General features: G+C 45.8%; 1 protein-coding gene across 1 annotated transcript in view; it reads right to left on the reverse strand.

Annotated features, from left to right (window-relative positions):
- EPHX2 (epoxide hydrolase 2) overlaps positions 1-16,762 on the reverse strand; it is a 66,992-nt gene that overhangs the window by 14,481 nt on the left and 35,749 nt on the right. The window contains exons 10-12 of the mRNA XM_057724105.1: positions 14,340-14,366; positions 11,542-11,627; positions 8,104-8,215 (exon numbers count right to left, since the gene is read on the reverse strand). Of these exons, the coding sequence (XP_057580088.1) occupies positions 8,104-8,215; positions 11,542-11,627; positions 14,340-14,366 (225 nt within the window). The remainder of the gene's footprint in view (positions 1-8,103; positions 8,216-11,541; positions 11,628-14,339; positions 14,367-16,762) is intronic.

The raw sequence follows: 16,762 nt of genomic DNA on the forward strand, positions 1-16,762 counted from the left end.
CTATCCAAGATCTAGTAAATGAAAAAGCAGCAATGATTGCATTTATATTAATATTAATATATTAACATATTCCATTTATATTAAGTATATTACTTAAATATACTTAAGTACATACTATTCATAGCAGCTAGTTCTACAGGAGTGAAGGGGGAATGTGACTTTTTATTTTACACAACTCAGTATTTTTTTTAAGGTAGTAAGCATGAATTACCTAAAAAATAAGTGATGTAACAAACCACCAGCTGTCTCTGTAGCTGAAGGAGTTACTGTGCTCTAGGGATTAAGGAAGACTCAACACTGTGAGGGAAAAGAAGAAAATGATCTGTGGGTGTCAATGTGCTTTCCACCTCAAAACCACCTCTCAGCTACCACCTGTAATTTCCTTTCCACACAGTTTCTATCCCCTAGTTTCTCAGCTGGTTAAATACTTAAAAGTGAGTTTTGGTGCTTGAAATCTGCCGATAGCTACGGTGGGAGAGGGCAGGGTTAATAGGATACACTAGACGTGTGCTGATTTGGGGGGCAAAGATGTCCCCAGGCTAAGCAAGGTCATTAAGAATCTTAAAATTTAAAATATGGAACAGGTCATGCTGAAATTGTCTAGCTGATTCTATTTGTCTTCGCTGCCCAGAGCTGCCTCCTCCTCCCTTTCTTACTACACAAATACAAAGGCCATTATCTCTTCTCTGAGAAGAAAAACACGGCTTTGGATTTGAGTTTCCACCAGACTTGGCAAATTCACAAGACAGGACAGAAATTGTTGCCTAAGAGTTCAAAGAGCTCAAGGAGCTGGATCTTAACCTGGAGTTTGTCTAAGCTGCACTCTGAGATGCTCAGCAAACTTGAGCAAGAGGTGGAATGGCTGGGGGTAGGAGTCTGGACCCCTGAGTGCTCAGGGACACTGCCTCCAGACTGGAGTAAGGTGGGGATGACAGGGGTGTGGGGGTAGGGTAGGAGAAGTAGTGGGAAAGGAGGGCTCCCAGTGCCCACCCCTGAATCAAAGAGTTGCTCTGTGTTATGTCTTATTATTTTTTAAGAACTTTTATTGAGATATAATTGACATACAATAAATTGCATATATTTAGAGTGTACAACTTGATATTTTTTTTTCTTACTAGTAATGTATATATGGCAATCCCAATCTCCCAATTCACCCCACCCCAACCACCCCCCATTTTCCCCGCTTGGTGTGCATATGTTTGTTCTCTACATCTGTGTCTCTATCTCTGCCTTGCAAACTGGTTGACCTGTACCATTTTTCTAGATTCCACATATATGCACTACTATATGATATTTGTTTTTCTCTTTCTGATTTACTTCACTCTGTATGACAGTCTCTAAGTCCATCCATGTCTCTACAAATGTCCCAGTTTTGTTCCTTTTTACAGCTAAGTAATATTCCACTGTACATATGTACCACATCTTCTTTATCCATTCATATGTTGATGGACATTTAGGTTGCTTCCATGTCCTGGCTATTGTAAATAGTGCTGCAATGAACATTGGGGTGCATGTGTCTTTTTGAATTATGGTGTTCTCTGGGTATATGCCCAGCAGTGGGATTGCTGGGTCATATGATAGTTCTATTTTTAGTTTTGCAAGGAACCTCCATACTGTTTTCTATAGTGGCTGTATCAATTTACATTCCCACCAACAGTGCAAGAAGGTTCCCTTTTCTCCACACCCTCTCCAGCATTCATTGTAGATTTTCTGATGATGCCCATTCTGACCAGTGTGAGGTGATACCTCATTGTAGTTTTGATTTGCATTTCTCTAATAATGAGTGATGTTGAGCAGCTTTTCATGTGCCTCTTGGCCATCCGTATGTCTTCTTTGGAGAAATGCCTATTTATATCTTCTGCCCATTTTTTAATTGGGTTGTTTGTTCTTTTGATACTGAGCTGCATGAACTGTTTATGTATTTTGGAGATTAATCCTTTATCTGTTGATTTGTTTGCAAATATATTCTCCCATTCTGAGGGTTGTCTTTTCATCTTGTTTATAGTTTCATTTGCTCTGCAAAAGCTTTTAAGTTTCATTAGGTCCCACTTGTTTATTTTTGTTTTTATTTCCATTATTCTAGGAGGTGGGTCAAAAAAGATCTTGCTGTGATTTATGTCAAAGAGTGTTCTTCCTATGTTTTCCTCTAGGAGTTTTACAGTGTCTGGCCTTACATTTAGGTCTTTATCCATTTTGAGTTTATTTTTGTGTATGGTGTTAAGGAGTGTTCTAACTTCATTATTTTACACGTAGCTGTCCAGTTTTCCCAGCACCACTATGCTATGTCTTATTTATTGGCCTGAAATCAGCTGAAGTTTAAAGCTATTACCCATGTGAAAACCATCCAACTATACCATCATTTTTCGGATGAGGAAACTGAGGGCCATAGATAGGAAGAGACTTGGCCAGTCCGTTTCCTCACCAAGTAGGGAGCAGACAGGCTGATGGGATTCTCCCAGCCCTCCGCCATGGTTTGTCCTTAAGACCCAGCTTTCTCCTGACCAGCCCCAGTTGCTGGATTCACCCAACCCGGTTCCCTGGAGCCTTTCAGTGGCCAGATGACCAATTTGAATATCAAATATTTCCCTGCCAAGAGGCTTTGTTCTTAAGAACAAAACCATCCACAAACGGCTACCACAGAACAATAAAGGTACTGATTTTTCCACAAAGATTGTAACAACCTTTGAAAAGAAAATCCTTGCTCTACTAGGGCTGTAATTAGTAAGCATCTTTCTCCTGAGGTCACTCCTTCCATCAAGACCTTGAGCTTATCTTGGTTTGCTTCTCCCCTCTCCGCTCTGACGCACAGGGCACACAAAAAAGTCCAAATTCCCTCCAAGTGTGGCTTAAGAAGAGGCGTGTGGGCTTTGAAGTCAAACAAGGCGAGGTCAACATCCTGACCCCGTCACATACATGGTCTCAGGCTAGTGAGTGAGGCTCCCAGAGCCTCGCTTGCTCAGCTGAAAAGACGGGAGAGAATGCCACATGCTGCTGCAAACAGAACCACCCGGCCCAACAGGCACCCAAAAAGCAGTCATTGCAACCCAAGTGTCCATCAAGAGAAGAATGGATGAACTAAATACACACACAATGGGATATTATTTAGCCTTAAAAAAAAAAAAAGAAAAAAAGAAAGGAAATTGACACATGCTCTAACCTGGATGAATCTGAGGACATCCTGCTGAGTGAAATAAGCCAGACACAAAATGACAAATAAGGTAGATTCTACTTATATGAGGTTCCTAGGGGAGTCAAATTCATAGAGACAGAAAGTAGAAGGGGGGTTGCCAGGGGCTGAGGGAGGGGAGGAGGATGGGGGAGTTAGTGTTTAATGAATAGAGTTTCAGCTCTGCAGGATGAAAAGGGTTCTAGAGATGGGTGGGGTGATGATTGTACAGCAATGTGAATGTACTGAATGCCACTGAACTTGTACACTTAGAAATGGTTAAGATGGTAAGTTTTGTGTTACGTGTATTTTACCGTAATTTTAAAAATAATAAACAAAAATAATTTTTAATGAGCTGAATTCTGTTGATAAATATCCTAAATGTAGTTTGATCAAAAATAATACATAGTGAAACTATTACTTCCCTTTTTCTATTTCCTATAACTAATACAACCTGAAAAAATAGAAAGCAGTAATTCTCCAAGTATAGTCTGGAGACCCTTAGGGACCCCTTAGGCCCTTTCAGGGAACCCATGACAAAAATTTTCATAACAATACTAACATGTTATATATCCTCTTTTGTCTCATAAACAAGTGTATAGTGGAGTTTTTCAGAGACTCCAATAACGCGATATCCCAACAGACTGAATGAAGAAGCAGACAGGAGGATCCATCTGTCTCTATTAAGCCAGGCATAAAAGAGGTTTGAAAAATGTAAAGCAACACTATAATTTTTACTAAATCTTTAAGCAAAATAAAGATTTTTTTAAAAAAATAAAAAGATATTATTTACATCAACATGGGCACATAATCTTTTTTTTTAACGAATTAATAGTTTTAAATTTCAATATCTAGTATGGTAAATACCAATAGCTATAATCCACATGAGCTACAGCTCTTTGAGGTCCCTAATGATTCGTAAGTGTGCAGAGCGGGCCTCAGATCAGAGAACCTGAGAATCACTGCGATAAAGGGAACACTAGCAAGACAGTCAGTGCCCTGCTCGAGTCCCTCCAGCAACACTTGACTGAAGCCTGCTGCCCAGAGGTCTCTAATTCACTGAGAAGGACAGCTGTCCGACCATCACTACCTGGGAAATGGCTGGATTACCCCGCTCCTGGGGCTGTGGTCGTGGTTCTCAAGGTGTGGCTCTAGGACCGGCAGCAAGAACATCACAAAGAAATGTGAATCCTTTGGCCCCAACAAAACCTACTGAATCTGAACCCTGGGGGTGGTATCCAGGGATCTGTGTCTAACTAGCCTTCCAGGTGATTCTGAAGCACGCTGACATTGGAGGATCGCTGGGCTAGAGAATCACAGAAACTGCCTGAGAGTCACTGAGACCATGTCAGAGCTGGGAGGTTACGTGCGCGGGAATCACCCGGAGGACCTGGTTAAAATGCATATTCTCCTGGGGCAGATCGCAAAGGGGGCGGGTGAGTCTGCATTTCTAGCAAACTCTCAGGTGACACCGATGCTGCTGCCTGCCCCGCAGCCCCCGCCCCCTGCACCTCCCCTGAAACCCCAGAGCCACCCAGTTCAGCAGCTCTTAGCCTTTATTGAACTGTTAAGGTTGTGATGAAAGTTAAGGACTCTTCCTGGAAAAATATGTGCACATATTAAATTCTGGGGGCAATTTCCAGATGTTACAGACCTTCTGAAGCTCACCTAAACAATCACTGACTCTTTTGTTAGGCTCTCTTTCTCATCTCCCTGACATTTATCCCTGAGTTAAGGGATTTCATGTGCATCTTCAGTCATCTGTCCCCTCAGCCTGGCAGCCCCTTCTCTCTCAGATCCCCCCACCCAAATCCTACTCCTTCCTGGGTCCAGTTCCAATGCTCTCTCCTCTGCTAAAAATTAACTGCATTTTCTTGTGGGCTCCCAGAGTAAGCCGGACCTCCATCACAGTCCTTGTTGCTGCCTTATTCCCCAGGTATCTGTTACCTGTCTGTCTCCCCAAGAATTGTTTAAGCCCTCAGAGGTTGTCACTCATCTCTAGATGTCCCCTGAAACCAGCACACAGCAGATGAACCAATTCTTTGCAAGTGACACTAGTCAAAACATTTCTGACATTTAAGCAGATTTGTCATGCTCCAGCCCTCCCCCACATTATGGGCCACCCCTGTTTTGCAGCAGATAAGAATCTTCTTACAAATGTCCAATTCAAAAGGATAAGAAAGAGAAAATGGAAAAACGAGGTGGAAGAGAAAGAAGTGGGTGCAGAACCCCAAGCCTCCCTCTCCCTTTGGATGTTCCATGTGGGGACCCCCAGCAGTGGGGGCCAGAGTGTCAAGGGCCTATCGTAACCTATCCACAGGGCCTGGGGGCTGGGCTAGGGGAGAAGGCAGACAGGTGAGAAGTACCTTTGACACATGACAGCATGACAGCAGAGCCCCGTGGGGCGGGGTCCTCTGGGCACACAGAGGGCAGAGGAAGGGGGTTGGGTTTTGGGGGGAGGGGACCAAGCAGAGCCAGAGATTGAGAGAGGGTCAGATAAAAGATGAGAGGGACCCAAACACCAGCTTCACAGTTTTGTGTGGGGCTGTTTCCTTCCTATTTCCTAAAGGCTGAGGAAGCTGGCACTCAAGAACCTAGAATCGGCCCTTCGTTTCTCTCCCACCACCAGATGCCTCTCCAGTCTGAGATGCTCTTGAGTGATGCAAACACTTGGCAAAGGGTGACAGGCAGTGCATCACTCCTTGGTCTGGGATGCCAACTTCTAGTCCAGCTGAAAGATTTAGATGGGGGCCACCTATGATGCAGCGTTAAACCTACCATGATGCTCTACTAATTCTGACATCGACTACAAACTCGGGGCTGCTTTCCAGGCCTTGCACAAGGACACCTTCTCCTTCCTGTCCCACGAGCCTGAGTCTCATCCCAAATAGGTCAGTTTCCCACAGTCCCTACCGTTTACCCTCATGGTCTCCCATCTGTTACGAGCTGAATTGTGTCTCCCCCAAATTCCTATGAAGTCCGAACCCCTAGTACCTCAGAATGTGACTATATCTGGAGATAAGGTCTTTAAAGAGGTAATTAGAGGTAATTAGGGTGGCCCTGATTCAATGGGACTGCAGTTCTTATAAGCAGAGGAAATTTGGACAGAGACACACACACACAAAGGAAACTCATGGAAAGACAGCAAGAAGGGGGCCGTCTACAAACCACGGAGAGTGGCTTTAGAAGAAACCAACTGTGTAGACCCCTTGATCTTGGACTTCTGGCCCTTAGAACAGTGAGACAATAAATTCTGTTGCTTAAGGCTCCCAGGCTGTGGCACTTTGTTATAGTAGCCCTAGCTGACTAATATACCACCTAAATAATTTTTATCCCTCAAGACCAAGTTACTTCAAAATAAAGACACTGTGATTCAATTCCAGCCAAGGGAAGCTCGCAGCTTCCCACACTCCAGGCTGTGGCAGTGAGGCTCTGACCTCTGGAGGGTGTGATACCCAAGGATCTCTTCATGATGTTGCTGGAGGCTCCTGGTGTCTTATTGAATGAGTCAGATTATTGCTTGAATCAAGAAGTTCCTCTTCCAAATACGGGGATATGTGTATAAAAACAGATGATTGAACTTGGTGTACCCCCCCAAAAATAATAAATAAATAAATAATATTAAAAAAAAAAAGAAGTTCTTCTTCCAAGTCACCATCTTATTAATTAAAATCATTCTCAGAGAAGAGTTACTCGCGGAATCAAAACTGAGATGGTTGTGACCCTTGCTGGAAACGGTACCTGCTTCGAGCAGCAGACAGGCAAGGGCTGGACGAGAGATGTGGTGAGATGATCTTGTGCTCTTTACCAATTAATTAGACCCATTCTTCTCTCTTCAGAGTGTTAGAAAACAACTTTTATCCTCTTTGGAATTAGACATAGCTGGGCATCAGGGTGCAGAGCCCACAAATGGACGAAAGGAGGTGCCCCCCACAGATGAGGGCAGCTACAGGGGGGCATCCAGGCTAGACGACGCTGCTCTCAGTGAAACTAGTGAACGGTGGCAGCTGCACCCATCACACATCACCCAAACCCCAGGGGGCATCTTTGAAAGGCATCTTGGTCTTGTGGCACATGAGTGACACCTTGAAACCTCCCACATCTCTCAAAGGACACTCAGGGCCTGGTGCAGGGTTTTTAGGCTCTGGCACTCTCTGTAATCACCAATGTCACTCCTGGGACTTCCCTAGTGGCTCAGTGGTTAAGAATCCACCTGCCAATGTAGGGGACACAGGTTCGATCCCTGGTCCAGGAAGATCCCACATGCCACAGAGCAACTAAGCCCGTGCGCCACAACTACTAAGCCTGTGCTCTAGGGCCTGCCAGCCACAACTACTGAAGCTCATCCGCCTAGAGCCTGTGCTCTGGAACAAGAAAAGCCACTGCAATGAGAAGCCTGCGCACAGCAATGAAGAGCAGCCCCTGCTCGCTGCAACTAGAGAAAGCCTGCACGCAGCCACGAAGACCCAATGCAGCCAATAAATAAACAAATTTATAAAACAACAACAACAAAAAAACAAATGTCCTGCGTCAGTTAGCAGAGATATCAAATCCCTGGCAGGAGGCTAGGAGCTGTCACCCATAAGAGGTGGGTTTCACCAGCCTCTCAGCCAGAGAAGTAAGAGGAGGTGGCTCCAAACTAGAGTTCAGCCCCCATTTCCCAGTTTCAGAGAAGTGGGAGAACCCCATGTACCACCCCACCCTCCTGCTCCCCTCATCACCCCAAACATACACACAGAGAAATGCACCATCACTCGGGAAGGACCAGTCGAGCTCTGGCACCAGCCTCACCTGAACCCATCTGTGAACTCATTTCTCACTAAAGTCACAGAACATTCAAGGGGACGGAGGTAAATCAGACCAGTGGGAAGAAGGAGAGAGGAAGGGAAAAGAACAAAAATTCTGCTGGAATCGATGCTCACAGGGCCCAAACTTACTGGTTCCTGGAAGTAGAGCTGGTAATCAAAGGCCGGATTGGCTTTGATTCTCTCCATTGGGGACACATTGGGATGCGCTGGTATGAAGGGAGTATTCAGGCTGGCCACTGCCCTGTGGAAAGAAGAAACGTCAAGACACAGACCCTGTAAGAAGACAGTCTGCAAGGGCCAGAAAGGACCTCACACGTCAAAACCCAAGCTCAGAGCGGGAGAGTGCCACACACAAGATCTCACACCAGCAGTGCAGGAAGAACGGGACCCTCAACCACACTGAATGGAATATGTGCACTCTACAATCGTCCTCTGGTTTTTAAAAACACAATCGTTTTTTCCTTCCTCCCTTCACTCACTGTTTCCTCTGTGGTGACTATAATTCCATGCTACATACTAGGCAAGAGAAAATACAAAATCAATACTCCAGGAGCTTATTATAATTTAATAAGGAAGGCTAGACAAATACACCCGTGACTATATTATGAGCTAGACTGTGACATGAGCCATAGGAAGAGCACAAAATACCATGGGAATTCAGGAGATAAAGGATTTCTAGGTCTGGGCATCATGGAAGACCTTATGGAAGAGAGAGCATTTGAACTTGACTTTTACAGGTCAGGGGGAGGTGGGGAGGGGAACCAACACCTGTAAGGGAAACATCATGAGGTCACCTGAACCAGTTCTAGGAGGGGGCAAAGCTTGGGGTTGAGTTTGACGGAGCCAGAGGCCAAGTGGTTAATGGGGCATCTTGGGAAATGAAGCCAGAAAGGCTTGTGGGAGCCGGGACATGAAGGGCCCTGGGTCTGGACTTGAGGCTACAGGAAAACCAAGAAAGCCATGAGAGCTTCTGAGAAGAGGTGAGAGTGGATGGAAGCTGCAGTCAGGAAGTGATGTATCAAGCAGTGATCTTATCACGTGGATACAGAGAGGGGACGTGGCCAGCAGACTACCGCAATTGTCACCCCAAGGGGAAGAAGATGGCAGCAAAAGGAATAAAAGAGGGTGAATTTGAGAGACCACATGAAGGCAGAATTGATAGAAGTTAGCCAGGACTACAGTTAGTCTGGCTGGTCGGCAAGGAATTACATATCCCTGCTCTTACCGTGGGGAAACTTTTGCCCAAAAAAGAAATAGATATATAAAATAGGAACAATGGGATAATTAGGGCAAATAAAATAATCGGGGAAGGACAGGTGAGGCTTATCCAGTGCCAACCAATACAAATATAATGCACACACACACACAAAATATAATGCAAACTATGCATATAATTAAAATTTTTCTAGTAGCCAAATTAAAACCAGTAAAAAGGAACATGTGAGATTAATTTTAAATATTATTTAATATTAATTAACTTAATATTAATTTTAAATTTAATGTTAGCTTAAATGTTACTTTAATATTTAACCTAATATATCTAAAATAATAATTTCAACATGTAATCAATGTTAAGAATTATTAATAAGATATTTTACATTCTTTTTTTCATATTAAGTCTTTGGAATCTGGAAGGTTTTTTCTACTTATGGTAATCTCAGTTCAAACTGGCCACATTTCAAAAGTTCAATAGCCATGATTAGACTGTGCAGATTAGTGTATAAAATAAGTTATATTGATGCTTATAGGTTTCTAATGTTACCATAGTGAACCTATTTTAAGCATTACTTAAATCACGAGTCAAGAAGTTGTAACTTTTACTACATAGTCTGAACAGGATGGAGATTTCTTCTTAACCTCTTTGACATACTGTTTATTCTATATATTAAAAAATCATCACTGAATGAGATGATAGCATATAAACGCTGCTGCCAACTGCATTAAGATTAGAAAAAGCTGAACCACAGCCTCCTTCCGGCAGCAACATCTCCAAGTGATTGTTAAAGAAAAATAAACAAACAAGTCAGTAGACCCTTATATTAAATAGGTCCCTGAAGCTTATTTCAGTAGAAAGGTAAAACCAAGGATTCAAAGAAATATTCCACAATAAACGTTTGTTTTTCTTTTTTTCTTTCATTCATTGTCTGGCTAGAAAGGCAGAGATCAGCACCATCAACAATATCCTTAAATAACAGATGCTCCCAGACCCAGCGATATGGGGGTCCCATCCTTGACAGCCTTGTGAGAGGGTCTCGCCTCCCTCCCGCCCTCCCAGGAATGCGGTAACAGGGCTGCTTTGACGACAGCAGACATAGAAGGAACAACTACTCCAGAACCAACAGCAAACACGGTGGAAACGGCACGAGGAGAAGAGGAATGGGAAACCAGAGCATGCCTGCGTGTCTCAGATCTCATGTTATTCTCCGAGAAACTTCACTTGGCTCATGTTAACTCTTTTAAAATTCTCACAGGAGAGAGAACGAGATTAAGTTTAATAAAGCAACAACAAGTTGGAGACCATACATTGTTGCTCTGCTTCTTTTGTTCCCTTCAAGAAGCATCTAACACAGCCTGTAGAACAACTTTTTGGTTAATCTGATTCTTAAGAGCTGAGTTCTTATTTCGATTTTGAATGAGAGAGAGGGCAGAGAGAGAAGTAAAGAGATTAGAAGAATAGGGGGTGAAATTTTAAAAATATTTGACGAAATGTTTGATTCTTTCATTGAGATCATCCAACCATTTGAGCTGGGGCTGAGCTGAACAAAGTTTCTCCGGTGTTTCCATTCCCGTAAACTCAGCCAAACAGAAAGTAACTGGATTAGTTAGGGAACACAGATGGCTGCTAAGGATGATGTTTTAATTAATTTGCTAAGATTTGAGGCTGAGCGGGCAGGTCAGATGGGCTTTTCCTGCAGTTATCAGCTCAAAGGGGGTGTGGCCACAAGGACCACCTCGCTCTCCAGGTTCAAACCCACCATCTGCAAGCCCCCACGGGTGCCCTGAGATGCCGCTCTGAGAATGACTGTGGGGGATGTGATGGTGGTCATGAAATGTCACTGCACCCTGACATCTGTTTGACAGCACTTTGCAGTTTGAATAGTCGAGTGGGAGTGACTATTACCACTGTGTGGTTGAAGAAACCAGGTCCCAACGGGTGAAGTGATTTGTCACGTAGCCAGTTCAGGGCAAACGTGAAAGCCACATTTTCCGACTCGGACCAGGGCTGACGTCTCTCCTGGCAGTCGATTCTATGAATCTGACACTCCCGGCTGCCTCACCCACTCCCCTCAAAGCCCACCCTCATTCTCCTGCATTCCCACTGGCTACTCAGGCCCCGAATTAGTATTCGTTGCATGACTGGTGACTGGGACAGGCCTTGTGCCTAAGACACGAGCCCATTAAACCCTCCCTACTAATACACCCAAGAGCTAAGGAGCTAAGGTGTTTCCTTCCCAGATAACAACCTATTGTTTTCAAGAAGTTTTCTGGAATTCAAGACCTGAGGAAGGAGTCTAGGGAATTCAAGTCCAGTCTGACCTAAATGCTTGATGCCCGAGGCCTAATTACCTCACTCTCTCGGGGTAGAAAAGAGCCATGTTCCACACCAGCGCGCCGCCCCAGTCGTGGCCGATGAACACGGCTTGAGAGATGCCCTAGGAGGACAAAGAAGGGGCTGAGTGTGAGCAGGTTTCTGGGACGGGGGACGGGTGCTGAGCGCCGGAGGCCTGGTGCTCCCCTTAGGCCCCACCGCAGCAGCTACTCTCAACATCCGCCCTCTGGAAGCCTCCATTTGCACATATGCGTCCCCCAGACCCTGCACACAAGTGACTGGCCTTTTAAATCTTCTCAGGAGACGGAGGCCACCGGCCACGAATTCCTTCTCTACCTTTCCTCAAATCAAACTTTGTTTCACCTTCTTTCCTCCCTTTTGTCAGTGTTAGAATGACACCTCCCCTCCTTTCTGGGCTCACCTTTCATGGAGTGGTTACTATTCGGTTCCCCATTCTTTTTGGATCTTCTCTCCCTTCACTAGTCAGGAGAGCCTCAAAGGCATCTTTTACTCCCGATTTCTCCCTGCACCTTCCTCTCCTCTGCTGCTGTAACCACGAATGACCACAGCTCCCTTTCATGGAGGACCTTCTGTGTCACAGGCCGTTTATCTGGAATTCTCCCAGTAACCTTCAAATGCACATTTCGCAAATGAGACGATGGCTCGCAGTGATCGGTGACTTGCCCAGGCTGCACGGATGGGAAGCGGTGGAGCCACCACTCAGATCCAGGTCCCCCAACCTAAAATCGGGCTCCCTCCTCCATGCCACTCACTGACCACACTAGGGCCTTCAGATCCTCCCCAGCCCCACCACCAGCTGGAAAGGCGGTTCCTCGACTCAGTTCTCTGCCATCCTCTGTCTCCTTGTGTTCTCCCGCTTCTCATGATGGTCTATACCAGGTACTCTCTAACGACCTTCCTAAGTCCCTCCAGCCCGGCTTCTTCCCTGCTACCACCAAGTCCACTGAAACTTCTCTCTTAAAGGCTCCTGATCATAAATAATATTTTTTCCTCTCTCGGTTCTCAACCGTCTGATGGCTCTGCAGTGTGAGTGGAAAAAATGCTGCCAGGCATATCAATAAACAAAGGATGTTGCAGCCATCCACCACTACAGTCGCCCTGATGGTGAGCGCCGAGGGAACTTGGGATGGAGACAAACAGGCTGCCCACTGCCAAGCCCTCAGCCACTGCAGTCACCCTCAGTGGTGCACCCTAAGGGGATTCAGGATGGAGAAAAGCAGGATACTGGCCCCAGGTAACAGAGGTGCATATCAAAGAAATGATTTCAATGAACCCAGACTCCTGCACCTTCCCATACATACAAAAGCACTAAATGCCTTAACTTGAGATATCTGGTTTTCTTTAATTAACAGTAATGTTTTGAAGTTCGCAGGACCTGGTTTTTGTTGCAAAACCTCCTATATATCCTAGCTCCTCCCTTACCTCTTTATTTATTTTTTTTCCCAAGAACTTTTACTGAGACACAATTGACATACAATAAACTGCATATATTTGCTCCCTTACCTCTCTAGAGCTGTCAATCCGAGCTATCTGAGAGGCTGTGTCTCAGGCTTAAGTCCTCAGTTTTGTCCACCAAATAAAATATAATTCTCAACCTTTAGGTTGTGCTTTTTTTTTTTTTTTGTCGACAGCAGCAAATTTCCCTTGAAACATTCTCCCCTGGGCATCTATGCCACTGTGCTTTCCAGACTCTTCTTACTCCCCCAAGTCTACTCCCTCTTTACAACTCACTTGGGACTATTCTGCAGCTCAGCCTTCAGGCCTGTCATCAGGGAGCTCACCTACTCCAATGGCTTCAACCCCTACCTCCAGGTGACCGAAGACCACCTCATCTGGTCACCCAGGTTGGCCCAGCCTCCTGCCTATGTGTCCCAGTCGTGACTGGGCCAGGGACGCACACCTGACCCAGCCAGTCAGCAACCAGAGACTCCCTTTCAATCATCACAAGAGGAGACATTCCCAGCCAGTTGGAAATCTTCTAGAAAAAGTCAGGAGTGGGGCGGCCACCCTGGGCTGCGTCCTCTTAGCTGGCCCCATCATACTCAAAAGTCCCAAAGCCAATTCCACGGGACTGAGACTCTGCAGAGGGTGAGACAGGACACTGTCACTGCATGTCCTACACCAGGCCCTGCTTCAGACCTGGAACTCCTTCATCATCTCAAATGCTTCTCTCAACTCTCATCCAATGAACGGAAGAAAGATCCCGCTGCTCTGAGGTTCCCACTTAGGCCCACTGTCACTGTCCTGGCTGGGCCCTCCGCCCCCTCAGTCATGCTGTGGTGTCCTCCTTCCATCACGGGGCCTGACTGACGATGGGAGGCGGGTATCCCTGAGCCTCCGAACAGCGTGTGTGCTCTGCAGCAGCGTATTCTCATATCACCACCGTTGATTGTTTTCATTGAGTTTGACATTTGAAACCAGGTTAAATGAAGGCGTTCGATTTTAAGTATTTCAAAAGGGATGGAAGTTTTGAAAAGGTGTGAAATATTAACCTATCGGATATTTCCCAAACTTCTTAACCTGACACTAAGGCTCTCTACCTGGCTTAAAGCCAATAGAGATATCCTATTCCCTGGAAAATGCTTTTCACGACACGAGAACTGGAACAAACTCACCTCTACATTCTCCAAACCTGTCTTTGTAATCCCTTGTGACCCATCACCCCGCCTTCCCCCAACCATGCCTCTCCCTCGAGGGCTCTAACAGCTGACCCCTTCAAAGGTTACATCTTTTCTTTAATTGCCCAGTCCCAAACAGAATTTCCCAAACAGATCAGTTCAAAGTAATTGCTTACCAACTTATCCAGGAAGGTGACCATTTCCTAAGAAAGAAAACACAAAAAATCAGAATTCTATCCATCTACCTCAGCAGCTTCAAGATTAGAATGACTGTTTGCTTTTTTTTTTTTTAATTTAATTTATTTTTTATTTTTGGCTGCATTGGGTCTTCGTTGCTGCGCATGGGCTTTCTCTAGTTGTGGCCAGAAGGGGCTACTCTTTGTTGCAGTGCTCGGGCTTCTCATTGCAGTGGCTTTTCTTGTGGAGCACGGGCTCTAGGCCCGCGAGCTTCAGTAGTTGTGGTGCACAGGCTTAGCTGCTCCGTGGCATGTGGGATCTTCCCGGACCAGGGCTCGAACCCATGTCCCCTGCATTGGCAGGTGGATTCTTAACCACTGCGCTGCCAAGGAAGCCCCCTGTGTTTGTTTTTGTTACAGTCTGAATTGTGCCCGCCCCCCCAACACCACCACAAAATTCATTTGTTGAAGCCCTAAGCCCTGCTACTTCAGAATGTGGCTGTATCGGGACATAGGGTCGTTAAAGAGGTGATTAAGTTAAATGGAGTTATTAGGATGTGCGCTAATCCAATATAAGACAGAAGATCTGAACACAGACACATACAGAGGAAAGACCATGTGAAGACAAAAGCAGCAGATGGTCATCTACAAGCCTCAGGTAAAACCCTGCTGACACTTTAATCTTGAACTTCCAGCCTCCAGAATGGTGAGAGGTAATTCCTGCTGTTTAAGCCACTCAGTCTATGCGGCTTTCCTATGGCAGCCCCAGCAAACTAACACAATGTTCAACCACGTCAGAGTAGCTTTTTAGTTATCTCGCTTTCCCTTCCGGCATCTTCTCATAACCACCCAGACTCCCAACAGACACAGTGAATTATTCACGGTCAGTCAGTACACATCCCTAAATGAAATGGGCCATTTTCAGTTGTAAGACAGAAACCATGACTTCTTCCCTGTAAGGAGAAAGGGGAAGAAAACTTCCCTGGAGAGGTGCAGCTGCTTGCCTTGCCCCAGGAGAGGCAGCTCCTGCTCCCCATCCCCCAGCAGACATGGACACCTGGCCACAAGCCCAGCAACCACGGAGTCTGAAAAAGGTTTATGAGATGCTGAGGAAGTGTCTCCTCATGTAGTCACGTTCTGAGGTTCTGGGGATGGGAGGAAGGGCCACCTAGAATCAGGGCTGGGGTAGTTATATGGGCCACATACAAATAAGCAGGTAGGGGAATCCTGTGGAGGCAGGACAGGGAAGGAGGTCTTTTGAACCCTCTGTGATAGGGACTGAATGCCTGTGTCCCGTCAAAATTCCTCTGTTAATGCCAGTGTGACTATGTTTGACGACAGGGTCATTACAGAAGTAATTACAGGTAAATGAGGTCATGAGGATGGGGCTCTGATCCGGTAAGATTAGTGGTCTTATAAGTAGAGCCTCATAGAGCCGGCTCTCTCTCCCTGCCGTGTGAAGACACAGCAAGCAGGCGGTCACCTGCAGGCCAGGAGGGGGCACTCACCAGAATCTGACCCCGCTGGCACCCAGATCTCAGACTTCCAGCCTCCAGAACCATGAGAAACACATTTCTGCTGTTTAAGCCACTGGTCTGTGGTGTCTTGTTATGTCAGCCTGAGCCGACTGAAAGACACACTAACAGGGAGTGTAGCTGAGGAAACCCTATAACATGCAAAGTGGCCGCACCCATGAGGTTCCCGATGAGGAACCAACAGACTGTCCGATGTAAGAGCATCTCTAAGGGGTGAAGGGTGCAGAATTGTGGCCCAGCTACAGTGACTGGGGTGACCTGAGTCCCCCCATCAGTGAGAGAAGCGATAAGGAGGAATGGGGGAAATGAAATAAGTGCAGGAACCCCTTCCCCTTCTCCTTCTAGGCCCCCCAGCTGCTGTTGTCCAAACCACTCCCTCAGCACTAAAGTTTTATTCATAGCATCTCTCCGCTCTCTTCTTCTTTATTATTCCTTTAACTTTGGGGTTCTCAAACTGGCTCCTCAGACTTGCAGGAGCACGGGCTGCTGCTGTTTGCTGAGTCCACACCTCTGCTGTGGAAGCAACTCAGAGCATGGGCTTTGCTTTTCAGCAACTTTCAGAGGCTGTTCACAGGCCAAAGTGGAATCAAGGTCACTAACTGCAGGGCAGTCAGAATCTTGTACTGTTCCTGGGACCATTCCATTTCTAACAAGAGACAGCCTCATCCTCACAGTTGCCTGAAAGATCCCTGGTCCTGGGGAAACTGTTTCCAGAAGGAAAAGCCTGGATGCACACACATTCTCAGGAGCCTACCCAGGTAACCATCTATTGGAAAGCTCGCTTAGTGTACTTTGCCATTTGGACAGGTAGGATTATACCTGGACATGCACAGTCCCATCTGCCAGTAAGATGCAATTCTATCCCTTCCCTCCCAAACCTCCATCACC

This window comes from Hippopotamus amphibius, chromosome 2 (genome assembly GCF_030028045.1).
Source record: "Hippopotamus amphibius kiboko isolate mHipAmp2 chromosome 2, mHipAmp2.hap2, whole genome shotgun sequence".
NCBI classification, from domain to species: domain Eukaryota; kingdom Metazoa; phylum Chordata; class Mammalia; order Artiodactyla; family Hippopotamidae; genus Hippopotamus; species Hippopotamus amphibius.